Source organism: Mesoplodon mirus, assembly GCF_964341445.2.
Source record: "Mesoplodon mirus genome assembly, chromosome: 7".
Lineage (NCBI taxonomy): Eukaryota > Metazoa > Chordata > Mammalia > Artiodactyla > Ziphiidae > Mesoplodon > Mesoplodon mirus.
The window spans coordinates 9,536,091-9,563,184 of record NC_138983.1 but is presented as its reverse complement, the minus strand read 5'-3'; the positions used below and the strand labels follow the sequence as shown (position 1 = coordinate 9,563,184).

The 27,094-nt window shown below is 48.5% G+C and overlaps 1 protein-coding gene across 6 annotated transcripts in view; it reads right to left on the bottom strand.

Annotated features, from left to right (window-relative positions):
* AHNAK (AHNAK nucleoprotein) overlaps nt 1-27,094 on the bottom strand; it is a 103,874-nt gene that overhangs the window by 17,768 nt on the left and 59,012 nt on the right. The window contains exons 6-7 of one of the 6 annotated variants that reach the window (XM_082629046.1): nt 15,762-15,818; nt 13,157-13,197 (exon numbers count right to left, since the gene is read on the bottom strand). The exons of 3 other annotated variants lie outside the window; for them this stretch is intronic. In XM_082629046.1, the coding sequence (XP_082485172.1) occupies nt 13,172-13,197; nt 15,762-15,818 (83 nt within the window). In that variant the 3' untranslated portion in view covers nt 13,157-13,171. Of the gene's footprint in view, nt 1-13,156; nt 13,198-15,761; nt 15,819-26,086; nt 26,110-27,094 lie in introns of those variants that run through there. 2 more of the 6 variants (XM_082629047.1, XM_082629050.1) reach the window with 2 other exon arrangements.

The window sequence follows — 27,094 nt, the reverse complement described above, 5'->3', positions numbered from 1 at the left end:
AGTGAGAGGCCCTCGTACCGCAAAAAAAAAAAAAAACAACAATGTTCCACAACTCCAGGTCCTATAGAAAATGTCCAGATTTTTTGGTGGGACCTCATCTGGAGCCAACTTGATCTTCCACAAGTCCCAACATAAATCTTAGGTGCCAACCAAAATGGCGGGCTCACCATTCCTCAACCCCCACATGCTCTAGGTCCCACCTCCTCCCCCTCCCCCAACTTAGAATGATCTTCCTGGTCCTCCCTCTGGGACTAAATCCTACCCATTTTTGAAGATCTACACAAATAATACCCTCTTGCTGACTGATCTACTTGAAAATGACCTCCCTCCCCTCTCCCTCACTGAAGCACTGAGATTCTGACCCCTTCCTTCTGCATCTCCACTTTCTGGAGAAATCATGAGGATAACTTTTTTTTTTTTTTTCAAACACGTGTTGAACGTTTAGAGGAGCAAAGTGCTAAGTGTTTTTAAGAGGGTCGGGGGACTTCCCTGGTGGCCCAGTGGTTAAGACTCCGACCTTCCAATGCAGGGAGCGCAGATTTGATCCCTGGTTGGGGAACTAAGATTGCACATGCTGGCGCGGCGCAGCCAACAAATTTTAAATAATAATAATAATAAGAAGAAGAGGGTTGGAAGGAATTGGGCGTCAATAAAGGGAAAGCCCTGACATTTCTACACCACCCTTTTCTGAGCACTTGCTATGGGGCTGACAATGAGCTGAGCACTTCTGACGTAGGTCCTCATTTTACCCTCACAATGAGACTATAAGGTAAGTACCACTGTCCCCTTTGTACAGACAAGGAAACAAGGGTTTTGAGAAATTAACTTCCTGAGAGCCTCAGCGTTTAAGGGGAGCAGAGTTGGTGCTCCAGCTTGGCTCACAACATTGACCGCTATAGCCAATACTCAGTGCCTCATTCTCAGAGAATTTACAACACGGAACGATTAAAATGAACGGGTTGGGTAGGAAACCATGAGTTCTTCTTCCGATTGGAACACATTCATGGAAAGGATGCATAAAGGGGATTTTTTTTTTTAAAAGAAGGTAGAGGGGGGCTTCCCTGGTGGTGCAGTGGTTGAGAGTCTGCCTGCCGATGCAGGGGACACGGGTTCGTGCCCCGGTCCGGGAAGATCCCACATGCCGCGGAGCGGCTGGGCCCGTGAGTCATTGCCGCTGAGCCTGCGCGTCTGGAGCCTGTGCTCCGCAGCGGGAGAGGCCACAGCAGTGAGAGGCCCGCGTACCACAAAAAAAAAAAAAAAAAAAAAAAAGAACGGGTTGGGTAGGAAACCATGAGTTCTTCTTCCGATTGGAACATATTCATGGAAAGGATGCATAAAGGGGATTTTTTTTTTTTTTAAAGAAGGTAGAGGGATTTGAGTTCCTGGAATATCAGGATACACGATGAAGTTCTCTTTAAAATATGGTATCTAAGGCTTCTGTGTTTGGGAGGAGTAGCAGGCGAAACAGAGAGCTTTGGTGGTGAACCAAGAATCACTGTGAGATCCCAAGCCGAGTGGCAAGAGCTTGGATTGTGGAGCTCGAGTCCTGGCCCCGGCACCCACTAGCTGTGAGTCTCAGACAAGCTAGTGAACCTCTCTAGGCCTCGGTTTCCTCACGTGTAAAATGAGAATAATACCTGGCCGACAGGTGAGTTTGGGTGGATGAAGTGAAATAATCTGTATTAAGCACCTGGCACATATAAGGTATTCAATAAATTATTATTGTTGCTATTACTTCACTTGGACATAAGAATCTGCATCTTTTCGTTTTTTTTAATCGAAGCATAACATATATAAAGTACATAAAACTCACTCATCTTCAATGGACAGCTTGATAATTATTTACATTTATATGCATGTGTATACCCACCACCCCAGTCCAGATATAGACTATTTCTGCACCCCAAAAAGTTCCCCCTTGCACCATCTCAATCCATATGCCCACCAGCTACGACCATGATTTGACTCATATTTTTGCTTTGCCTCTTCTTGAACTTCATATGAATGGACTCAGACAATGTGGATTCTGTCATGGTTGTGTGTGTAGCACTCCATTGTATGAATATATCACAGTCTATGTCCCATCTTCTGTTGATGGGATTTGGAGACAACTCCTTTGAACATTCTTTTTTTTTTTTTTTTTTTTTTTTTTGCGGCACACGGGCCTCTCACTGCTGTGGCCTCTCCCGCTGCGGAGCACAGGCTCCAGACGCGCAGGCTCAGCGGCAATGGCTCACAGGCCCAGCCGCTCCGCGGCATGTGGGATCTTCCCGGACCGGGGCACGAACCCGTGTCCCCTGCATCGGCAGGCGGACTCTCAACCACTGCGCCACCAGGGAAGCCCTGAATATTCTTTTTTTTTTTTAATCTTTTGTCCGCACCACGTGGCACATAGGATCTTAGTTCCCCGACTAGGGATCAAACCTGTAACCCCTGCAGCGAAAGCACGAAGTCCTAACCACTGGACCGCCAGGGAATTTCTCCTTTGAACACTCTGTACATATCTTTTTGTCAGCTCAGGCACTGGGTATGTGTACCTGTGAGTGGAATTACTGGGTTCTAGAGTGGGAAAGCTTTAGCTTTACTAGAACCTGCCAAACAATTTTCCTAAGCGGCTGTGCCATTTCTACACCCCGCACAGCAATGCACGAGTGTTCCAGTGGCTCCTTATCTTCAGTGATGCCTGGTGCTCGCTCTTATTTTTGCCCTTCTGGTGGCTGTGTAGTGTAGCTTCCTGTGCTTTTAATTTGCATTTCCCTGATGAGTAATGATGTTGAGCACCTTTTCACAGTTTATTTGACCATCTGGATATGCTCTTTTGTGAGTGTCTGTAAGGTTTTTGCCCAGTTTTTATTGGGTCATTCGCCTTTTTCTTACTGATTTATAGTGGCTCTTCATTTACTCTGGAAATGAATACTTTGCCAGTTATATGTATTGCAGACATCTTCTGAGACTGAGACTCGCCTTTTCATGTTTTTAATGGTGCCTTTTAAAATTTATTTTTTATTGAAGTATAGTTGATTTACAATGCTGTGTTAGTTTCAGGTGTACAGCAAAGTGATTCAGACACACACACACACACACACACATATACACACATATATATTCTCTTTCAGACTCTTTTCCATTATACGTTATTACAAGATATTGAATATAGTTCCCTGTGCTATATAGTAGAGCTTTATTGTTTATCTATTTTATACATAGTAGCATTTCTCTGTCAATCCCAAACTCCTAATTTATCCCTCCCCTCCCTTTCCCCTTTGGTAACCACAAGTTTGTTCTCCATGTCTGTGAGTCTATTTCCATTTTGTAAATAAGTTCATTTGTATCATTTTTTTAGATTCCACATATAAGCAATATCATATGATATTTACCTTTCTTTGTCTGACTTACTTCATTTAGCATGATAATCTCTAGGTCCATCCATGTAGATGCAAATGGCATTATTTCATTCTTTTTTATGGCTGAGTAACATTCCATTGTAAATATATGCATGTATACCCACATCTTCTTTACCCATTCATCTGTTGATGGACATTTAGGTTGCTTCCATGTCTTGGCTGTTGTGAATAGTGCTGCTCTGAACATTGGGATGCATGTATCTTTTTGAATTAGAGTTTTTGTCTTTTCATGTTTTTAATAGTACCTTTTTATGAAGAGAGCCTTCTAATTTTAATAAAGTCCAATGTATCCATTTTTCTTCTATGGTTAGAAATGCTTTTGGTGTTCCCTTTTAGAAATGTTTGCCTACCCCTGGGGTCATAAATACACTCTATGCTAATTTCTTTTCATCATGTGTTTGTGGTGTCTTCCTGTCTTCCTCTCGAGCTGGAGAGAACTGAGTGGTTAATTCAATGAGGAGCAAAGGTCTCACAGAAAAAACGAAGCATGACCGACTCACATGATAATACTCACACGGTAATGACCGCCTAAGTCTTTGGACCATCCAGCCTGTTACCTTAAAGCCACTTGGGGGCATTAACAGGCACCATTGCTGACTGGCTGCACTGCTGAAATTCCATAGGAGGAGCTGCAGAGGAGCGGCAGCTTCCAGAGTGACCAAGAAAGGGGGATGGCAATCCCCCCAGCGCTGGTTTATACTCTCAGGCCAGCAGCTCGCTTTCACAACCCACACCGTGATCACCTTACAAACACATCCTTCTCCACCCTAGCGATGTTTTCTCTCCCCATTTATAAACCTTTTTCCCATGCATTTCCTTTGCTCCCTGAATTTTCCCTTTCAGTATCATTTGTCTAATCACTTATCATCTCGGGGGCATTCGTTATACATTTGCCTTTTAAATCATTTCTTTCCTTCTGTCTCTCCTTCTCTAAAGCAGGGTTTCTCAGCCTCAGTACTACTGACACTTTGGACCGGATACTTCTGTGTCGTGGGGGCCGGTGCCTACACTGTAGGATGCACGGCTCCCCCTGTTTCTCTCTTTTCCTTCCTACCTTTCTTCTCAGTGTCAATCAAGAGGCCCGCGGGAAAAGTGAGGGGGTGGCTGAGAGGTGAATCATAGCTTTCTCAAGCTCAAAGGGGCCTCAGATACGATCTAGTGCAACCTCCACTTTTACAGATGAGGAAACGGATTCGAGAGGGGGAGGGAGAGGATGCATCCGAGACGAATATGTGGTGGGCTGGGGGAGGGGAGGACAAGTGCCAGGCCAAACAGGAAAGTAAAATTCCAGGGCCTGAAGCAGTATTTCCAGTCCCGCCGGGGAACCTGGGATTGCTTCCCACAGCTCCTTTCTCCAAGCCATCAGTCCCATTCCAGAAACAACACGGGGCTGCTCAGATGGAGGTGCAGACCCAGATCCAACATGAGTGCCCGCCCCTGGGAGCCCATGCCAGAGCCTCCAGTGGACATAGATGGCCACCAGTTCCAACGGGGATGTTTCATGATGACTAATGCCATGACTGCATCCTAACTTAATCCTATAATCATGAGGTAAATGATGGTCAGGCCACCCGGCCACACCTGTCCCAGTGGAGAAGTTACAGAGCAAGAGACCATGAGAGGAGGAGGGAATCCCAAGACCATGTCAGCCCTGGCCCTGTCTCCAAGACAGGCGATGGGATGCCCAGGGCAGCCAAGAGCCCTCAGCCAGAATCTCCCAAGTCATGGTGGGCGTTAACACTTGTTGAGCCCTTACTATGCACTGGACGCTGTTCTAAATACCTTGTAAATACATGAATTCAGTCCATCCTCCCCCGGAAAAACTGTCATTCTCCCATGTTGGAGATGTGGATATGGGGCCTGGGGAAACCTTGGTCAAGCAGCAGGATGCTCTCTTGGAGCATCTTTATGGGGTCACAAGTCAACACAAATCACGCTTCTCCTTACTTGGAGCTAATGTCAACCTCGCCCCCCTCAGACACATGTGGACCCCCTGGTGTGTAAAAGCCCACACCAAGATATATATACACACAGTGGAATACTACTCAGCCATAAAGAAAAGAATGAAATAATGTCATTTGAAGCAAAATGGATGGACCTAGAGATTATCATACTAAGTGAAGTAAGTCAGACAGAGAATGACAAATATATGATATCTCTTACATGTGGAATCTAAAATATGATACAAATGAACTTATTTACAAAACAGAAACAGACTCACAGACATGGAGAACAAACTTATGGTTACCAAAGGTGGGGAGGGGGGGAGAGGGATAAATTAAGAGTATGGGATTAACAGACACAAAACAGATATAAATTAGATAAACAACAAGGTCGTACCGTACAGCACAGAAAACTATATTCAATATCCTGTAATAAACCATAATGGAAAAGAATCTGGAAAAGAACATATATATATATATCTGACAAAGAATCTGAAAAATAATATATATATATATATAAAACTGAATCACCTTGCTGTACACCAGAAACTAACAGAATACTGTAAATCAACTATATTTCAATAAAATAATTGTTAAAGAAAAATAAATTTCAAGGACTTCCCTGGTGGCGCAGTGGTTGAGAGTCTGCCTGCCGATGCAGGGGACACGGGTTCGTGCCCCGGTCCGGGAAGATCCCACATGCCGCAGAGCGGCTGGGCCCGTGAGCCATGACCACTGAGCCTGCGCGTCCGGAGCCTGTGCTCCGCAACGGGAGAGGCCACAACAGTGAGAGGCCCACGTACCGCAGAAAAAATAAATAAATAAATAAATAAATAAATAAATAAATTTCAAAAAGAAAGCCTACACCAAGAACTTACACAAAGCTCTGGGTGGCGGTCAAAATTTTAGTGGTACACGATGAATATTTTTACTTTAACAGTTAGGAACTTTTTTCAGTGCTTATTAGAAAAATTCTGGATTTCATTTATGGTAATTACATAAAGTTTTTTTTTCTAATTAAATGTAAGGTGTTTTTTTTTAAAGTAAGGTTTTTAAAATAAACCTACTTAAAGACAGTTATTAAACAAATAGTATACGATGGCATGTGGATGTGGCAGAAATTGTGATGATGGCACTGGACATCTTAAGCTTGGGCAACCCTGTTCTGGTCTTGTCTCATCTTGAAGACAGCTGACCCCTGCCCTAGCCCCTGCAGGGCTGTGTCGCCCCCTCCCTCCTCTTACGCTGACCTGTCATCCTCAGAGCCTCTTTCTCAATAGACTTGAAGATCGTAATCCAGTAGCCCTCCGGCTGTCTCTGCCCCTTTCCATATGTGGGTCAGTCACTTTTAGATTCTCTCTGCTTTCTGGTGATGAAAGAGTAATCCAGCAAGGCCGCTAAATGTACTAAAATCCACAAATAAGAGGCCAAGTGTGACGACAGAGAGGAATGAGGAAACCCCACCCCATTCTTTGGACACAGTCCTGGGCCTTCTGCCCCCAGCTGGCCTTACGAGGCACCAGCTGGGGAAACGCCAGCCCCGGGGTCCTCCACTGAGGATCCCTCTCCGGCGCTGGTCTGTGGGCTGGACGATGTGCTCGAGGACCCTGCACTCTCCACTTCCTGCTGGGGACACAGTGGCAGGGAGCAACCTCGTGGCTCCAAAATCAAGAGCCCACAGGGAGTCCCATGTGTTCAACGGCCCCCTCTGCTCACCCAGCGTCTGACGGTACTGCCTTCCTGGTGGTACAAGAAGGACTGCTCTTCCTTGGCAAATAGAGAAAGTTTTAAAAGAATACTCGTAAATGAGATTGGGAGAACTCACTCAAAGCCCCAGGGATATAATGATAAATAATAGGCTGGGATTCGAACCAGCCACCAAAACCCAGTGTCCCCAGAGATTCTCAGAAGACGGGAATCAAATGCCAACCTGCTTGCGAGTGCCCGGCTGGCTCTTGCCTCCTTCTGGGCGCTGCCTCCCCCACAGCTTGGTGGGTACCTGGCCAAGGAAGCCTGAGCCTCTTGGGCCATTGTTCTCCCTCAGAAGAGGATCTCAAAAGCAGAAGGAAATCAGAAACAACCACACAATGAATACCAGATTCTCCTTTCTCCCTGCCTCGGCTGCCAGGAGATTAAGCAGGGCTGGCTGACAGCGCACCCCACCCAGCAGCTGCTTGCCCTCCAGGACATCCTCCCCACGGGAAAGGCTGTTCCCCCAGGCCTCACTGCTCTCTATTGATGTCCAGAGTGTCCAATTTTCCTTCTCCAGATAGATGCTGGTTCCTCGAGGGCATAGACGCATCTGGGGCTTCCTTCCCGCAAGGCACAACAGGGACAAGTTACAGGCACTCTGTGTTTGTTGATTGAGTAACTGATTGCCTCTGGGCACCCTCTTAAACACTTCACAATAAACTCATTGACTCTCCACGGCCATCCCGTGACGGAGAAACTATCGTTAGTCCCATTTTAGAGATGACGAAGTGGGGTCCAGGTGACCCAGCCAGTGGGCAGGACTGATCCAATGATGACAGCTTTAATGGGATCAAATGATCCTGTTCCTCACTTCTTACCAGCATCAGCCTCCCCCAGCGACTCCGTGAACGTGTGTGGAGCCCCAAGTCTTACCCCACGGGCTGGGTAAAGAGGGTGACCACACGGCAGACATGTCCCCTTCAGAACCCACACCCCGAGGCAGCATGTGATGGGGATGGACAGGAAGGAGATTCTGAAGAGGAGACACACAGAACTAGTGTCAGTCTTACCAACTCAGCATCTGAACATTCCTGCTAAGAACTTTTTCTTAAAAATGCATTTTTTTTCTGTAGGGACTATTAGTCATTTCAACATAATATTGTGTTCTATGCCTCCTACGTAAGCAGACACGAGCTTCCAATGTTGTGGAATATTGAGCTCATGCATCTAGTCAAACTGCTGTTTGCTTTTTGCTGCAGCCATAGCTACGATCTGAGTAAACAGAGGAGAGGGTTTGGCTCCCTGTTCTACGAGCTGGGCGCTGTGCCATCATCCCGCAAAACAAGAGGGGAAAGATTTCAGAAGTGACAGGCCAGGGCTAATGGGGACGAAAACTGCCATCCTATTCCAGGGGCTACTGAGCAGGGTCAAAACTCCCCATAGAGGAGTGGTGACGGGGCAAGAAGGCATTCCCTTAATCCCTGTGAGAAGCCAACACGTTTTATAACTGTGGACAGCAGAGGGAGGAGACAAGCACCATAACCCACCCCCCTGCAGATAAGGTCAGGCTTGGAAGATGCCAGCGAACCCCAGCTTGTAAGTGGTGGACCTTGACCTGGCTCCCTAGTCCTCTCTGTACAGCCCAGGACTCTCCCTCTCCACCCTGCTGTCCGTCGGCTACAGGATCTGGCAGCTCCATGCTGTGTGTGAAGTGACCTCCACCCTCTGGATTGCATCATGTAATAACCATGCCCCTGACCATGTCCTGGGTGGCTGCGTCCATCTGAACAAGGAAACTCAAGGATAGGCTTTGTCCTTGGACTTTCCAGTGTACGACCACAGGAACGTGATCTGTCTCTTTAGAGTCTATTGTATCAGATGTTAAAATGATGGGTTGATGGAAAGATCAAGATCATGAATTCAATCTCTAAGTGAGCCCATTGTCACATCAAAGAAAATAAGGAATCTTTGTCCCTCCTGGGGGTCTTCACCATCCTGCCCTCCTTCCCCCCAGTCTCAGAAGGCATCTGAGTCTCTTCATAAAAGCCTCCCCACTTGTTCCAGTAACAGCCACCACCTCTTGTGCACTGATCCCATTCCCATGCTTCTTTCAGAGCACAGGAATCAACTATCCCATCTTGCTTCAAAATCCCTACCCTCCCTTTCCTGCTGGCTTCTTTTGCTCCGCCTATAAACATCTTCAAGTCTGTCCCGGATGAAAAGTCAGACCTCCTGTGTCTGCCTCCTGTGCCCAGAGACCGTCCCATCTCTCCTCTTAGCTTTAACTCCAAACTTCCTGGTAGCCCACTTTCATCTCCTGAACTTCTCCCAGGGATTCCTAAGCCCCTGCCGGGTGCAGCCCAGCCCGGCTACTCGATGGGAACTGCCTCTCAAGGGCCACAAATAGTCTACAAGCATTGAATCCAGTGGCCGCTTCGCAACACCCATCCCATTTGACCTCTCTGTAGCAGTGAACCCAACGGAAAAGACGCTTCCTTGTGAGAGGTACTTGGGGCCAGCACTGCTTGTTGCTTACTCAGAGCCATTTCCCTTCTCTTTAGCTGGCAGAATCCCAACTTAGTTCAAGGACAGGAAAGAGATTCTTTTATTTCAGCAAGATGGACACAGCTTCTGGTCCAAGGGCAGCATGGGTCCTTTCTGACCAGTGGGATATAGGGCGAGATAAGTGAAGGTCTTCTGGGGACAACCCCTCTACCACCACCCACCCCCACCAATACGAGGGAGCCGTGAGGACAGTGTCTGCCCAGGCTGCTTCCTTTTCTGTCTTTGAACTCAGTCGTGTGAGGATGTGATGCCTGAAGCTGAGGGGAGGTCAAAAGGACCTCAGTGACACTGACCAGAGATTGGCTACTGACCATCTCAACCACGAGAAAAATAATCCCTCTTACTCACAGACACAGGAAACAAACTAATGGTTACCAAAGGGGAAAGGGGGTGGGGGGAGGGATAAATTGAGAGGTTGGGATTAACATATACACACTACTATGTATAAAATAGATAACCAACAAGGACCTACTGTATAGCACAGGGAACTACACTCAATATTATGTAATAACTTATAAGGGAAAACAATCTGAAAAAGAATATATAGATTCTGAATTGCTGTGCTGTATACCTGAAACTTACATGATATTGTAAATCAACTATACTTTAATTTTTAAATTTTTAAAAATAATCCCTCTTGTCTACCTCACCACTGGACACTTTTGCTGTTACCTGCAGCCAAAAGTATACCCTACCAATGTGACCCTCCTCTCTTTTTACTGACACTACCTTCCTATCCCTTGGTCTCAAGTCCCCTTGACAGCCCGTCTGCCACCCCTTGACTACCAGCGTTCTCCTGGCCCCCTGTGCTCCTTAAGTGCATAGCCCCATCAGCCACCTGTTCATCGATTCAACAAATACCTGTTGGCACCTTCTGTGTGCCAGGCTGCCCTATAGGCTTGACACTCCAGTGGGGGAGGCAAACAATAAACAAGATGAACAAATGAAAATGTCAAGTTGTGAACAGTGAGTGCTCTGAGTGAAATGATTGGCTAAAGAGGATGATGAGAAGGATGCTGAGCCTCCTTAGGTCTTGGGCAGTGAGCTGAGAGGGAACACTTAGGCTGACGTTTGAAGGATGAAAAGAAGCTGGCCACGCAAAGATGAGGCAGAGCATTCCAGACAGTGGGAACCATGATGGAGCGAAAGAAGGAAAGACGTGGCGCCTCACGGGGACCCCAAGGAAGCCAGTGAGGCCAAAGAGGAGTGATGGGAGGAGGGAAGTCAGATGAAGGCGAGATCCAGGATAGAAAAGGGTAAGCCATGGGATGGTGGTGATTGTCGTGCTAAGTGCCGTTGGAAATCACTGGGTAAGAGGATTAACGATCAAATTTGTGTTCCTAAAACAAATGGCTGGAATTTGGAGCCAGAGTGGAAGTGGGAGCCCAGTGTGGACTCACAGTCTCCCAGGTGAGAGATGGTGGTGGCTTGGCCTTGGATGGTGGCAGTAGAGATGGAGAGAGATGGTGTGTTTCCTTTGTGATGTAGTCCCAAGATGCACATGATGGGACTTGCTGGTGGGTGGGATACAAGGGATGAGGAAGAGGGAGACATGGAGGATGACACTCATAGGTTCTACCTTGGACCCAAGGGAAAGTAGTACAATTTACTGAGATGGAGAAAAGAATTTGGGAGTGAGGGAGGCAAGCCATTTTTGGAGTTTCATTTTGGAAATGCTGAGTTTGAAATGCCTCCAGAGACATCCAAGTGAAGGGGGCAAGGCTGGAGCTCAAGGAATTGAGAATTTGGAGATTATCAGCCTAGAAACGGTCTTTCAAGTCACAGGAATTGATGAGATCCATTGAGTGAAGCATAGAAAGAATAGGATAGGGCTTTTCAAGTTAGAAGTATCATTTATTTTTCACTTCTTCTCTTCATATGTTAGAATGCCACATCCTATTAGTTCTAAATTCAGAACACTTCTTAAAGCTGTCCTCTCTCCCTTGCCATGGCTGGTGCCCTTCCAGCCTTCACCGTGCCTCCCCTGGAGATTTTCAACCAACACCTGGCCTTTGGTCCCTCCAGTTCACCCTTCACTCTGCCACCTGTGGGGTCTGCCTCTGCTCAGCTGGAGCAAAACTGAAACCAGAGCATCCAGGAGGGGACCGCAGAGAAACAGTCATGGAATGACACCAGGTTTGAATGGGGTCACCTAGACCTGAGCTGGAGAGGCGCCAGCAACAGAGAGAGAACCAGGTGCCCAGGTCAGTAACCACGGCAACCGGGGAGGGCGCGGCAGATGCTGGCCATACATCCTATTAAGCAACCATCTCTGGCCGGGGTTGGCTTTACTGGCACAGTTCACTCACACCAGCCAATACCCAGCATGCCAGGGGGCCCCCTCTAAAGCAGACAATAGTAACAATAACAAAAATAGCAACTGGCTGATGTTTATTGAGCACTTACAACGTGCCAGGCACTGTGCCAAACACTCCACGTGTGGTCCCTCATTTAATAAACAGCCCGGGGCTTCCCTGGCGGCGCAGTGGTTGAGAGTCCGCCTGCCGATGCAGGGGACGCGGGTTCGTGCCCCGGTCCGGGAGGATCCCACGTGCCGCGGAGCGGCTGGGCCCGTGAGCCATGGCCGCTGAGCCTGCACGTCCGGAGCCTGTGCTCCGCAACGGGAGAGGCCACAACAGTGAGAGGCCCGCGTACCGAGAAAAATAAACAAATAAACAAAACAAATAAATAAGTAAAACAACCCTATCTACAAGGCAAGGGGAAAACTGAGGCTAAGGAAGAACAGCTTGTAGGGGGTGGGGGGGGCTGGAACTGGATGCAGGCAGCCCCTCTCTGGAGCCAGAGGTCCTACCCACGATGCTGCACAGCCTGTTCCTTTGCATTGTCTGCAGATGGGCTTAGTGGATTGGGGGTCTGTTACATTCCTGTAGTTTCTTCCTAGCTGCTGTTATTTGGGGGGTGGGGAAGGTGGGAAGGAACTATCAGAACAGTCTCCTAGCGACTGCCTCATTAGAGCCATCACAGTCCCTGCCATGTTTTTTTTTTTTTTTGCGGTACACGAGCCTCTCACCGTTGTGGCCTCTCCCGCTGCGGAGCACAGGCTCCGGACGCGCAGGCTCAGCGGCCATGGCTCACGGGCCCAGCCGCTCCGCGGCATGTGGGATCTTCCCAGACCGGGGCACGAACCCGTGTCCCCTGTATCAGCAGGCGGACTCTCAACCACTATGCCACCAGGGAAGCCCCCTGCCATGTTTTTATCTTGGAGACCCAGCTAGTCAATAGCAGAGCTAGGATTTGAACCCAGGAGTTGAACTTGGCACTGCACCACTGTCTTCCAAGAAGGTCAAGTCTGGTGTCCACAGGAGGGGAGAGAGCCTTCAGGGGGGTTTCAGCTCACCCAGAGGAGTGGGGACTGGAGGAGACTGGAAGCAGGAGGTGGAGTTTGAATTGTAGGTCCGCACGTAGGGGTTCTGCTCCCGGAACACATCTCGGCAAGAGGACTGTGTCTAAACGCACTGCCATGTGCACAGTCCGAAGCTCTAAGTTAACTCTGAGGCCACCAAAGGGTTTGGAAAGAATACCATCTTCCACCACCAACCAGCACCCTCAGAATGACCATGGACAGAGAGACTCTGGAAAACCAAACCATCGAAAGAACAACGCGAGGTGTGAATAAGAAGACATCAGGGGCTTCCCTGGTGGCGCAGTGGTTGAGAGTCCGCCTGCCGATGCAGGGGACACGGGTTCGTGCCCCGGTCTGGGAGGATCCCACATGCCGCGGAGCGGCTGGGCCCGTAAGCCATGGCCGCTGAGCCTGCATGTCCGGAGCCTGTGCTCCACAACGGGAGAGGCCACAACAGTGAGAGGCCCGCGTACCACAAAAAAAAAAAAAAAAAGAAGACATCAGGAACTATACTCAATATTTAGTAATAAACTATAAGGGAAAAGAATCTGAAGAAAAGAATATATATATATATGAGTCACTGTGCTGTACACCTGAAACTAACACAACATTGTAAGTTAACTATACTTCAATTAGAAAAAGAAAAAAAAGGACATCTCTGCCACTTTATCCTTTGGCATCAGGGACAAGGGAGCATCCCCGAACCCAGAGAATAAGTGAGCCCTTTACGGCCACCCGACCTCCAGGTCCTGTTCCATCAACCCTATCACTAAGGGCCCTTGAGGACACCAGAGCTTCACTTCACCTTAGAATAAGGCTTAGCTTGTAAGCAACAGCAGTGACAGCTGCCCACCAAGAATAAGGACAGGGCTACTTCCTCACCACCCGGGGCCAGAACATCAGAGCTGCAAGGGGCTTTAATGATGGTCCCCCTCAGTCCCCTCACCAGAGGGGTCACCCAGTGCAGAGGTGTTTTGAGACAGGTGAGTCTGATGTGAGCCTCAGGCAATGGCCATTTCTTGCAACTTACCCACCCTCTGTGCAGACCCCCTGCCAAAAAATGCCACGTCAGCCCTCATAATGAACAAAGCCAAGCTTTGTAAGCACTGAATGACTTTGGAGGGTGGGAGGAGGGAAAAAAATTGGCCAGTACTCATGTTACTCACTTTACAGCTCTGATTTCGTTCCCCTGCATATCAGAGGGAGTTCTGGCTCTACCTGGCTCCTGCCTGTGTCAGAAGAGCAGGAGCTGACTCTGTCTCCTCCATTTCCCCAAGCCTAGCAGGTGTGGTACCTGAACCACCTACCCCAGACCCACCTGGGGGCCTGATAACATCAAATTCCTGGCCCCCACTTCAGATCTACTGACTCAGACCCTCCAGGATGGGGCCCAGGAATCTATATGTACCCAGAACCCCAGCTGATTCTGAGATTCACTGCCGTGCGGACTCTATTTAACTGTGGCCCGTCCCACTGAGGAAATCAGCCAGGCCCTGATGGGGACTACAGGGAGGGGAACCAACCATCCTGGTGTGGACTGAGGGGTTTCCTGGGACATGGGACTTCCAGGGCTAAAGCCAGGACAGTCCAGGGCAAGCCGGAATGGTTGGTTATCCTAGCCCCTTCAAAACACCACGCAAGGACAAAGAGCAGGGGTTGCCAAGCTCACAGGTGAGAGATTATCTCCAAATCACTCGTACTTGGGATTGGAATGGTGTCGGGATACACTCAGAGTCGAATGTGCACGTGGGTGATATGCTGAGATTTCACAACACTTCAAAGGAAAAAAGGAAGTCAGACCATGAGGAACTGACTCAGGGGCTCTAGAAAAGGGTCCATCTTCCCCAGACTGTCCCCTCCCCAAAACCTACCACTGTCACTGTGTGCTGAAAGCAGCAAACACCTATGCTGAGCTGACTGTTCCCTCAGGATCAGAGGGGTCACCCTGGGCAGGAGGAGGTCATGAGAATCATGGGTTTCAGATGAGAACCAGAACATCTCCTGGAGATCAGACAGCCCTGGTCCCCCATTTCTCATATGAGAAAACTAAGGTCCAGAGGACCACATGATTGGCAGGGTCACACAGCTAACAGCCCAAAGGTGACCTCGGTCTTCCTGTTCTCCACACTGCTCCACAAGCCCTTCTGCTGGGCAAAAAAAATGACCCGTGCAGGAAGGGAAACTAGAAATATTAATTGAGGAGGAGGCTGGACGCATAGACTGATCAGAGCAAAACAGTGTGTGAGGGATCATGGTGTTCTAACCCACGTTACAGATGAGGAAACTGAGGCACACAGAGGTCCAAGGTAGTTCCCATGGTTACATACAGGAAACCTGTCTTGCAGGTCACTAAAGGCCTGTCCACAGTGGCTATAGAAGTGGATTCTGCCAGCAGACCTTAAGATTTGCTGTATCTGGGCTTCCCTGGTGGCGCAGTGGTTGAGAGTCCGCCTGCTGATGCAGGAGACACGGGTTCGTGCCCCGGTCCGGGAAGATCCCACATGCCGCAGAGCGGCTGGGCCCGTGAGCCATGGCCGCTGAGCCTGCGCGTCCGGAGCCTGTGCTCCGCAGCGGGAGAGGCCACAACAGTGAGAGGCCCGCGTACCACCAAAAAAAAAAAAAAAAAAAAGATTTGCTGTATCTGAAATGAGGGACTCACATGTCCAGCAGAAATGTGGGCTGGACCACAAAGAGCTGGAGCTGGACACTTGGATCCAGAGACCCTGTCCCAAAGCCTTCAGCCTGGGAGAGCTTTCCCAGAAAGAGTGCATATGCAGGCCAAGTGGGGCTTACCTTGGAGAGGGCATCGGGGGTGACGTCCACTTTTCCCTCTCAACAGTTTTGAGTTATCTGAAATAATTGGTAAAAACTTGGCTTTTTTGTCATATCTTAAAAAAATGATCGTATAGCCCAGGGAACAGTATTCACTATCTTGTAATAAACTATAATGGAAAAGAATTTTTTAAAATATATATGTGTATATGTGTAACCAAATCACTTTGCTGTACACCTGAAACTAACACAGTATTGTAAACCAACTATCCTTCAATAAAAAAAGGAAAAAATGATTCAAGGGGAAATAAGTCTTTCTTTGGTGGATAGAGAAGAGCAGGATGCTAAGCCCTGAGCTTTGGAAGCAGAGAGGTGAGGACAGTGGGATTTTAAGGTTGAAGATGAGATTACAGAAAAAAGATCAGGGCTTCCCTGGTGGTGCAGTGGTTAAGAATCTGCCTGCCAATGCAAGGGACATGGGTTCGAGCCCTGGCCCGGGAAGATCCCACATGCCCCGGAGCAACTAAGCCCATGCACCACAACTATTGAGCCTGCGCTCTAGAGCCCACAGGCCGCAACTACTGAGCCAGTATGCCACAACTACTGAAGCCTGTGCACCTGGAGCCTGAGTTCCAAAACAGGAGAAGCCACGACAATGAGAAGCCCGCACACCGCAATGAAGAGTAGCCTCTGCTCACTGCAACTAGAGAAAACCTACTCGCAGCAGCAAAGATGCAACACAGCCAAAAATAAAAAGTAAGTAAATAAATAAATTTATTAAAAAAAAAAAAGAAAGAAAGATCAAAGAATCCCCCACTAACTGGAGGGAAGGTGGCTGGGATGTCCTGGAGAGGGGGTGTCTGTATTGCAGTAGGGTTGGAATCTAAATTGCCTTTTTAAGCACATTAAGATTATTTAATCTGGAGATCATAAGACATTTCCAATTTTCATACTCAAGAGTAAGAGAAGGACAATACCTAAGGATTTTAGAACTAATTTCTAAAAAAGTGTTTTGAGTTCTCCATAACTGAGAATTCAAAAATATTCCCTCCAAGTCCATGACAAAATGGGAACAATCTTCCAGGAATGGACGTCTCTGCGGTTGGCCCAGTAAAACCTTGGCGTTGTGGAACCCTCGGGGAATGAATGAGTCACTTTATAGAGTAGAATTTCCTGAATGGCTAAAGATGAAACCTTTAAGGGATAGACATTTAAACTTTTAAATAGAAGTCTTTCTAAAATGGCCTCTTGGCCTCTGCATTCTAAAACAGGGTAGCTGGGACCTCGTTTCAGCAACGCCATTTCTAGGTGGCACCCTAGGGCTTAAGAGGGCCTGAAACTACTCCACTTTCAGTATCTTACATGCAGAACTTTCCCTCTATAACCCTCCTACACTGCTGGTAGGAATGTAAGTTGGTGCAGCCACTATGGAAAACAGTGTGGAGCTTCCTCAGAAAACTAAAAATAGAATTAACATATGATTCAGCAATATTCCCAGACAAAACTATAATTCAAAAAGATACACACACCCTTATGTTCATAGCAGCACTATTCACAATAGCCAAGTCATGGAAACAACCTAAATGTCCATCGACAGATGAATGGATAAAGAAGATGTGGTACATATAGGCAATGGAATACTACTCAGCCATAAAAAAGAATGAAATGATGCCATTTGCAGCTACCTGGATGCAACTAGAGATTATCGTACTAAGTAAAGTAAGTCAGAAAGACAAAGACAAATACCATATGATATCACTTATATGTGGAATCTAAAACATGGCACAAATGAACCTATCTACAAAACAGAAACAGACTCACAGACATAGAGAACAGACTTGTGGTTGCCAAGGGGGAGGTTGGTGGGGGAGGGAAGTGTGGGATTAGCAGATGTAAACTATTATATATAGGATGGATAAAAAACAAGGACCTACTGTGTAGCACAGTGAACTATATTCAATATCCTGGGATAAACCATCATGGAAAAGAATATTAAAAAAAGAATGTCTGTGTGTGTATAACTGAGTCACTTTTCTATACAGCTGAGATTGCCACAACATAGTAAATCAATTATACTTCAATAAAATAATTAACAACAACAACAAAAAAAGAACTTTCCCTCTGTAACCACAGCCCCCCGCCCGGCCACCGGCTGTTCCTCACTCCCACCACCCCTGCCCTCCCCTCTCATTTCATCTCTGGTCTCTAGTCCTGCACCTCATCCCTCCTTAGGACTGACAGTTATTGAATACTCAGCTGCCACGCCCAGTGGGTCAGCAGTTTTCTCTGTCCCTATTTATTAAAGCTACAGAACTGAAAACTACTGAAGAAAGTCACAGAACTGTGTTATAAATTATCATAGCAACGGCCCATGTTCATTCAACATAGGACGCTTTCATTTATATATTATTATAAAGCACTTACACCCCCGAAGTAACCAGCACAGGCAGCTTTAGCCACATTTTTATGATGAAATTAAGGTCTACAGGTTAGAGGAACTTCGTAAGGTCACCTGACCAATAAATGGCGGGTGGATAACGTGAATCCAGGCCCTCTAACTCCAAATCCATATATTTTCCTACTTTTTGAATCACCAACTCTGAAAATATCTGAGCTCCTTTGATATGAAGATCAGTGGAATCAAGCCTGACAATGACTTCTTACTCCCATGAGTGTTAAATCGTTGCTCATGCAAATCACTGTAATTGTTAATTGCAAAGAAGTGTTGGGTATAAACAAGCCACCAACGCATTTCTGTGGATGAACCAAAGGGTGATGTGGTTTTAAAGGGTTTGCGCTATAAGTGTGAGCAGTCCCTAATGGAAGAAATCCAAGGTGAGGGTGAAGGTGTCATTCTCTCTGTTTTTAGCTCCAAGTCCTATAGACCAGGAATGTGTTTCTAATGATGTATCCATCTTCAGTTATTCCAGGACAACACAAAAGTGCCTTACGTTGAAACAAGTTAATTATACAGAATATTAGCCATCTGGATTTTTGCAACCCTTAACATGCCTCGCCTCACTAGAATGTTCCAAGAAGACAAGGACTTGATCTTGCTCATTGCTATCCCCAGGGTCTGGAACATAATGCGCTTTCAATAAATACTGGTTAGATCAATGAATGAAACAAAAACTTATCAATTCATACATGCCACGACTTCCCTTGTGGCACAGTGGTTAAGAATCCGCCTGCCTGGGCCTCCCTGGTGGCGCAGTGGTTGAGAGTCCGCCTGCCGATGCAGGGGATACGGGTTCGTGCCCCGGTCTGGGAGGATCCCATATGCCGCGGAGCGGCTGGGCCCGTGAGCCATGGCCGCTGGGCTTGCGCATCCGGAGCCTGTGCTCCGCAACGGGAGAGGCCACAACAGTGAGAGGCCCGCATACCGCAAAAAGAAAAAAAAAAAAAAAAAGAATCCGCCTGCCAATGCAGGGGACATGGGTCCGAGCCCTGGTCCGGGAAGACCCCACATGCCACGGAGCAGCTAAGCCCGTGCGCTACAACTACTGATCCTGTGCTCTAAAGCCCGCATGCCGCAAGTACTGTAGCCCGTGTGCCTAGAGTCCGTGCTCCGCAACAAGAGAAGCCACTGCAATGAGAAGCCCGCGCACCGCAACGAAGAGTGGCCCCCATTCAACGCGACTAGAGAAAGCCCGTGCACAGCAACAAAGACCCAATGCAGCCAAAAATAAAAGTAAAATAAAAACAAAAAATAGGGCTTCCCTGGTGGCGCAGTGGTTGAGAGTCCGTCTGCCGAGGCAGGGGACGCGGGTGCGTGCCCTGGTCCGGGAAGATCCCACATGCCGCGGAGCGGCTGGGTCCGTGAGCCATGGCCGCTGAGCCTGCGCGTCCGGAGCCTGTGCTCCGCAACGGGAGAGGCCGCAACAGTGAGAGAGGCCCGCGTACCGCAAAATAAATAAATAAATAAAAATTTAATATCCCTGATCCAGTATTTGTGATCGTTTAAACAGAGGCTATTAAGCAAATTGACCGTATATCTAAAATGAGGAAGCATTTAAACTATGTGGGATAATAAACTATTTACAAACAACATGCCTGTTAACTATGAATCGTTTGTATACTCATTACGGTCCCCAAGTTCCTCTTCTAAAAGATCTAGTGTACTTGGTGGTTATGCAAAGCCTAGGTCCTTCCTCGCAGCTTAGTTCAATTACACTTAGTATAGTCTTCAAAGTAATATAATTGCATTTCTTTAAAAGAAAATACATATCCTACAATTCAAACTTTTGCAGTGATCTCACCAGAAAGCATATCCCATAAACATCTTAAATTCTCGATGGCTAGCCCAGCATTCCAAAAATGCATCTTGAAACACTCAAGCCTTTTGACACTGAGGAATGCATGCTAGCAGCTGTAGTTGGTTTGAAAAAGAAAGAAGGACACACTCTCAGGCAGTTTCCAACATAACCTGCTAGAACTTGCTGCAATGTCTTTCTTTCCTCCATATATATATCGAGTGGCCCAGATCTGCCATTTTCACCATCAAATTGTTGCATATGCTTTACTCTTTTTTTTTTTTTTTTTTTTTTTGCGGTATGCGGGCCTCTCACTGTTGTGGCCTCTCCCATTGTGGAGCACAGGCTCCGGACACGCAGCCTCAGCGGCCATGGCTCTTAGGCCTAGCCGCTCTGCGGCATGTGGGATCTTCCCGGACCAGGGCACGAACCCGTGTCCCCTGCATCGGCAGGCGGACTCTCAACCACTGCGCCACCAGGGAAGCCCTGCTTTACTCTTTTGAAGTTCAGTTCAGCTCAGCAAACATTTCCTGCAGCCTGATCCTGGGTCAGACCCAGCCCCGGTACTGAGGGCTCAAGGATGAGAAAACATGTAGTCCCTCCCCTCCAGCATCTTCTTCCATTGGGGAGAATTATATGAGTTATATTCATTATATTGGGACTATATTGACATAACCAGACTATGATGAGCGCTATGGGCTCTCACAGCATAACGGGCTGTGTGGGTACAGGTAAAGCAACAGGTCATTCCACAAGAGGGAGAGGTGTCAGGGACAGAGAAGGTGACATGTGAAACCATTCAAGTTTACAAAGTGGACAACACGGGGAAAGCAGAAAGTACAGCTCATCCACGTATGAGCGCTGGATCATAAACCAAAAATTACGTGGAAAAACCCCATAGAGATTAGAAAACACTCCTGTAACTAGGGCTCTGGTTCCTAGCCACCAAAACCACAAAAGTTGAGAAGTTTAAAACTCATCACATCATCCAATTGCTTTGTCATGCAGCCACAGAGTGAGGCTTGAGTGCTGAGTAAAGGGTCCAATGAGTGGCCATCGCAGGTGGGCAGGTCAATAACTTTGTGAATGACCATTTGCAGCAGATCATCATCTCCTGACAATCTTCAACTCATCTCTGTTCTTTCCGGGTGGGGGAGGGGGGAGCAGTGGGACTTCTAAACAGCCCAGTTATCCACAATAACCCTGTGCTAACCCAGCTGGTGAATGTCAATTCAATACATAGATAATACGAGATAATGGGTCTTTTGCAACCCCTCGGGCCTAACCCTCCCTGCCACGCCCCAGATGCCCGCTCCACCTGTGGTCTACCACTGCAAGTTAAAGAACTTCTGAGCTTATTTGCACCACTACGGGAGAAGTTGGGCATGAGCTTCAGCCTCCTGCAACCATAAGGATGAGGACAAAGGGGTCACTATCTGGAACCATGGGGAGGCCGGCAGTCCTTGGAGGAGTGCTTTCTGGCTGCAAGCACAGTTCGAACTACCCTAGAGCAGGACTTCCCTGGTGGTTAAGTGGTCCAGTGGTTAAGACTCCACGCTCTCAATGCAGGGGGCCCAGGTTCGATCGGGGAGCTAGATCCGGCATGCCACAACTAAAGATCCTGTGTGCCGCAACTAAGACCCGGTGCAGCCAAATAAATAAATATTAAAAAAAACAAAAGCTACCCTTGAGCAGAGTTTCTCGAAGTGACATTTCAGACATTTCGTGCTGGGACTTCCCTGGTGGCCCAGTGGGTAAGACTCCACGCTCCCGATGCAGGGGGCCTGGACCCGGTTTCGATTCCTGGTCGGGAATCTAGATCCCATATGCCACAACTAAGAAGTCCGCATGCTGCAACTACAGACCCCTCGTGCCACAACTAAGACCTGGCGCAGCCAAAATAAAATAAAAAAATAAAAAAACATTTTGCGCTGGATAATTCTTTGTTGTGGGAGACGGGTCTGTGCACTGTAGGATGTTTAGCCCCATCCCTTGTGTCTCAGTCGGTTTAGGCTGCTATGACAAATACTGTATACCATAGACGGGGTGCCTTAAACGACAGAAGTCTGTCTCACAGCTGTGGAAGCTAAAAGTCTGAGATCAGAGTGCCAGCATGGTAGGGTTCTGGTAAGAACCCTCTTCCCGGTTTGCTGACGACCTCTTAGTTGCTATATCCTCATATGGCTGAGAGAAAGAGAGGCTGAAACCAAGCAGAAGACGTGGCACGGGCTCAAGCTGGCAAGGGGACCACCCACCAGCTCCCACCCTCACTACCCATGTTATCAGTACACCCTGCGGCTACAAGTCCGCCACCTCCTCTCCGAGTCTGTATTTGCGTTACTATGAAAAAAACAAACAGTCGGGGCAAATCACACCCCCACCAGAAACCTCTGCGTTATGCTGGATATTTATTGGCCGCTTAATCTGTGCCAAGCACCGTTCTAAGCCCTTGCAGGAATTCTCTCATTTAATCCTTACGACACACCTATGTGATTGGTACTGTAACTATAAATGTCATAAATGGGGAAAGAGAGGTACAGAGATGGAGGGAGACCTGCCCGGGGTCAGGCAACTAATAGGAGGCCAGGCAGACCGCAGCCAGGTCGGCGGTTTGGGGGCGGGAGAGTGCTATACGCGTGCGCAGGCGCAGTGAATGCGCACCTCACCTCCATCCTCTGTATCAGTTAGGAGAAAGAGAAGCTAAGAAGAAAGGGGGAGCCCTCCCTGAACTGACCAGTCCACACAATTGTCCCTCCAGTCCTCCCGCCCTGAGCTCTTAGGCCTTGGTCAACACCCTACCCTAAGCAATACCTGCCAGAAACCAGCCACTGCCCACCCCAGGGTCCCTCTGACACCATACCGTCACCTCCCACTTCCTACCTCTCAACCAGCACTCCCTGACTCATCCCAGCCCTCCCATGCTTATAAACTCAGCCAGCAAAGCCTGTGCCAGGAAGGCATTTCCCCTCACCCTCCTCCCAGCCTCTGCCAGAATTCCTCAGAGAGGTCCAGACCCCTACATGAGGATTGCCAGGGGCCCTTGTTTAAAATACTGTGACAGTGAAATAAGCCAGACACAAAAGGACACACACTACATGATTCCACTTACAGAGGTCCCTAGAGTAGTCGAATTCAGAGACGGAAAGTGGAGCGGTGGTCACCAGGGACTGGGGGAGGGGGAGGGGGAGGGGGCGTGGTTGTTTAATGGGGGCAGAGTTTCAGTTTGGGGAGATGAAAAAAGTTCTGGAGATGGTTGGTGGTGATGGTTGCAGAACAATGTGAATGTACTTAATGCCACTGAACTATACACTCAAAATGGTTAAATGGTAAATTTTCTATTCTGTATATTTTACCACAATTTTAAAAAAATGCTATGACAAAATCAGAATCTTGAGTGGTGCGGGGAAACCCACGTTTTTAACCAGCTCCCCAGTGGTTCTTATGCCCCCTCAGCACGAGAGCCGGGAATGTCATGGCCTCTCAGCTGTACGACCTCAGTCAAGTCACAGAACGTACAGATCCCAAAGTCCCTTGTCTGGAAATGGACATGAGACTTTCCTCACCTGTTTTTGTGCGGATTACACTAGAGGAGGAATACAAAGTGCCAGGAGTGTGGGAGCTGCCCAACAAAAGTGAACTTGACAGTCGGTCCACAAACACTTACTGAGCAGCCTGGGTACCAAGCTGAGCCAGGACCTGCCCTCAATCATCCCTCAAGCCCCAGGGCCTGCACACCGCAGGGGTCGTCTCCCTTCCCCCATGCTCAGGCCTCCGAAGAGTTACCTGCCAGAAACAACATCTGGCAACAGGTAAGGAGGTTCCTGACTTCTCAGAGCCCTCGGCTTGGCAGGTCTGGTCCGCACACACATTCCATTCCTCTCAGCAAGAGCCCAGGGGCTGGGAGGAGTGGGGCAGGCCCCAAGGCCGCCTCACACCAAAACTGGACCCCTCCGGCCCTGCCAGTGCCCCTCCCAGCCTCCGCCACCGACCCAGGGCACTTGGTTCAGCTCTCATTCAGGCCATTTCTACCAGCTTCTAGACCTCAGGAAAGCACTGGTAGGAAAGTGCCTCTTCGTTTCCTTTTTTCTCCTCTTTTACTTCTCCCAAATTGACCACTTCTAGCCATGTTTAGAAAAGAAGAAAGTCTATACTAGTACAAAAATAGCTTTAAAATAATACCTCCCAGGCCTTTTGGGATAAAAGTGTTTCACTAGGGCTTCCCTGGTGGCGCAGTGGTTGAGAATCTGCTTGCTAATGCAGGGGGACACGGGTTCAAGCACCTGGTCTGGGAGGATCCCACATGCCGCGGAGCAACTAGGCCCGTGAGCCACAACTAGTGGGCCTGCACTTCTGGAGCCTGTGCTCCGCAACAAGAGAGGCCGCGTTAGTGAGAGGCCTGCGCACCGCGATGAAGAGTGGCCCCCGCTCGCCACAACTAGAGAAAGCCCTCACACAGAAACGAAGACCCAACACAGCCAAAAATAAATAAATTTAAAAAAAAAAGTTTTTCACTAATGTCGACAGCTAAGATTACAAAGTGCATCTACTTCAGCACTTACCGTAATAAGATAGTTGGATGTTTTTAATACCTTTATTTTTTTTTTAAAGAGGTCCAATTACTTGCGTAGTTTGGGGTCTGTAAAGGGGTAAATGTGCTAGGAAATTACCTAAAGAGTCACTTCAGGCTAACACTTTTGTCTTGGGTACCAGGAGGGTCAGAAGGCTGCCAGGCTGCTCACACGACCCCTTTATCAAGGTGTCTCCCCAAGGGCCTGTCACGTGTCACACCCTGGAGAAGGACCAGGCCTCCAGCCCTCCAACCCAGCCCTCCCGCTCCCTTCCTTCCCTCTGCGTGAGGCCGTAGCATAAAATCAAAATCTTTCTAGAACCGGCTCTCCAAGTGGGTCATCCAGCCCTGTGTGCAATCTTGTCCTTTTCCCTGTTTTGCCTAAGAAACTATTCTTGAAAATTTTCCAAAATGGCTTTGGAGAATATTCGTATCTCGAATATTTCACTTCAGTGAAGTGTTTTTCACTTTAATAAAAAGCGATGACAACTCTGGCCGGTGCCTGGGAGCTGGAATCTAGAGAAGAGGGAGTAAGATGCCCGGTGCCCTTGTGGCTTGATTCTGCCAGATCTGTAGAAGGCTGTCACCCACCCTCTCCCCATTTCCAGCAGGAGGACAGTAGGCAGGGCTTGGGAAGCCTCGCCTCGCCCAGACCCCCACTTCCTGCCAGGCAGGCAGCCCTCTGGCCCCCACTGGTGCCTGCTGGGGGAGCAGACTGGACCCAGTGGCCTGTCCTGGACCCTGAGAGCCACAGAACCCTCCCCTTTGCCAAACTTGCCTCTCTACTCCTTTCTAGATCCCCCAGTGACTGGTACTCTAAGGGTGGGAGAAAAAAAAAAAAGCTCAAGGGTTACATTAAATCACTGGTTGTGACAAAGTGCGTCATTCTAGGTACATCAATTCAGAGGCTAATCAAGCAAACAGGATTAGTGAGAGGAGGGTCTAACCCTTTCTCAGAGGGTTAAGCCTCCAAAGCCTTGATCTCTGGCCCCAAACAGGGCCTTCCTTCCTGAGCTCTCTGCTATGCCAGGAATTCTGCACACAGTAAAAAAAAAAAAAAAAAATCTCCACTGGATTTACTACTTTCTGATCTGACCAAGTTGGAATGCTTGCATAAGGACCCCGGTGTCCTTATAACAAGAGGAAATAAGGTCACAGACAGTTACATAGCGACTACCACGTGGAGACAGGAAAAGACCATCATTTATAAGCCAAGGAGAGGGGCCTCGAGAAACCCACCCTGCCACACCTCAATCTTGGACTTCTAGCCTCCAGGTTTGTGAAAAAACAAATGTCTGTTGTTCAGCCATCTGTTCGATGGCACTTTGTCCTGCAGGCCCAAGCAAACTAGTACAGAAGATGCAGCTGTAGAAAACCACGTGCCCCAGATGTGAGTGGCACAGATGAAACTTCAGGAAGTTCAGAGAAGAGGTGAGATTTATTAAGAACTTGCAGGGAGGGTGGGAGATCCTCAGATATGATGTTTGGCTACAACTGATTCGCTGAGAAAATTTATGCTGCATCTGTGGAAGCCCTTTCAGTCAAATCGCTGAGGAGGAAAAGAGAAGAATGAAAGAAAAGTGAATCTGCTCTGTATGTGGAATTTCCAGAATTCCCCTCCCTGTGGGGTCCTAGGTTGGGGTGACCACGAGAAAGGTGTGCAGGACTTGGAGGATGCAGGGGAAGTGCAGCCCTTTTGTACTCTGAGGGTGGAGCAGGACAGACAGATGCGGGGCAGTTCAGGCATACTTCTTAGTGTTGGGGCAGCCACTGGCCCGAAGCCCCTCCACTCCTGGGCCAGGTGTGTGCAGCTCTGGGGTGCGGGGCCCCTGCTTGCCCAGAACGTCACTGCATCATGGTGATGTCAGGTGGTGAGAGCCCTTCCGGTCTGTCCCCCATCTTTCCCACTCTGAGTGCATCTTCCCTCCCAAGCTGGCCCAGCTGAGACCAGCAGTCTAGGCTCGACCCTCCAGCGCCTCATTCCTGCCTCTGCACCTCCTACCCTCAGACCTACCACTGCCACCAAAAAAACCTCCCCAGGGGGCTTCCCTGGTGGCACAGTGGTTGGGAGTCCGCCTGCTGATGCAGGGGACACGGGTTCGTGCCCCGGTTCGGGAAGATCCCACATGCCACGGAGTGGCTGGGCCCGTGAGCCATGGCCGCTGAGCCTGCGCGTCCGGAGCCTGTGCTCCGCAACGGGAGAGGCCACAACAGTGAGAGGCCCGCGTACTGCAAAAAACCAAAACAAAACAAAAAAAACCTCCCCAAACCTCTGCTTCTAGCAAGTCATCCTTCAGCACACTTCAAAGGCTGGGTCTTCCAGATCAAGTCTAAACCCTCTGACTAGATGCTAAGACCTTTTATAATCTGTTCCCAACGTACTGCCCTGCCGTCTTCCCTGCTGCTCCCCAATACATGCGCTCTGCCGAGTGAGGCCAGTCCCTTCCTCCCTGTTGGGGTCTGCCATGCCCACTCCATCACTCAGATATGTCCCCACGCTGTCAGACCCTTCCTTCTTCAAGGTCCAGCTCAAG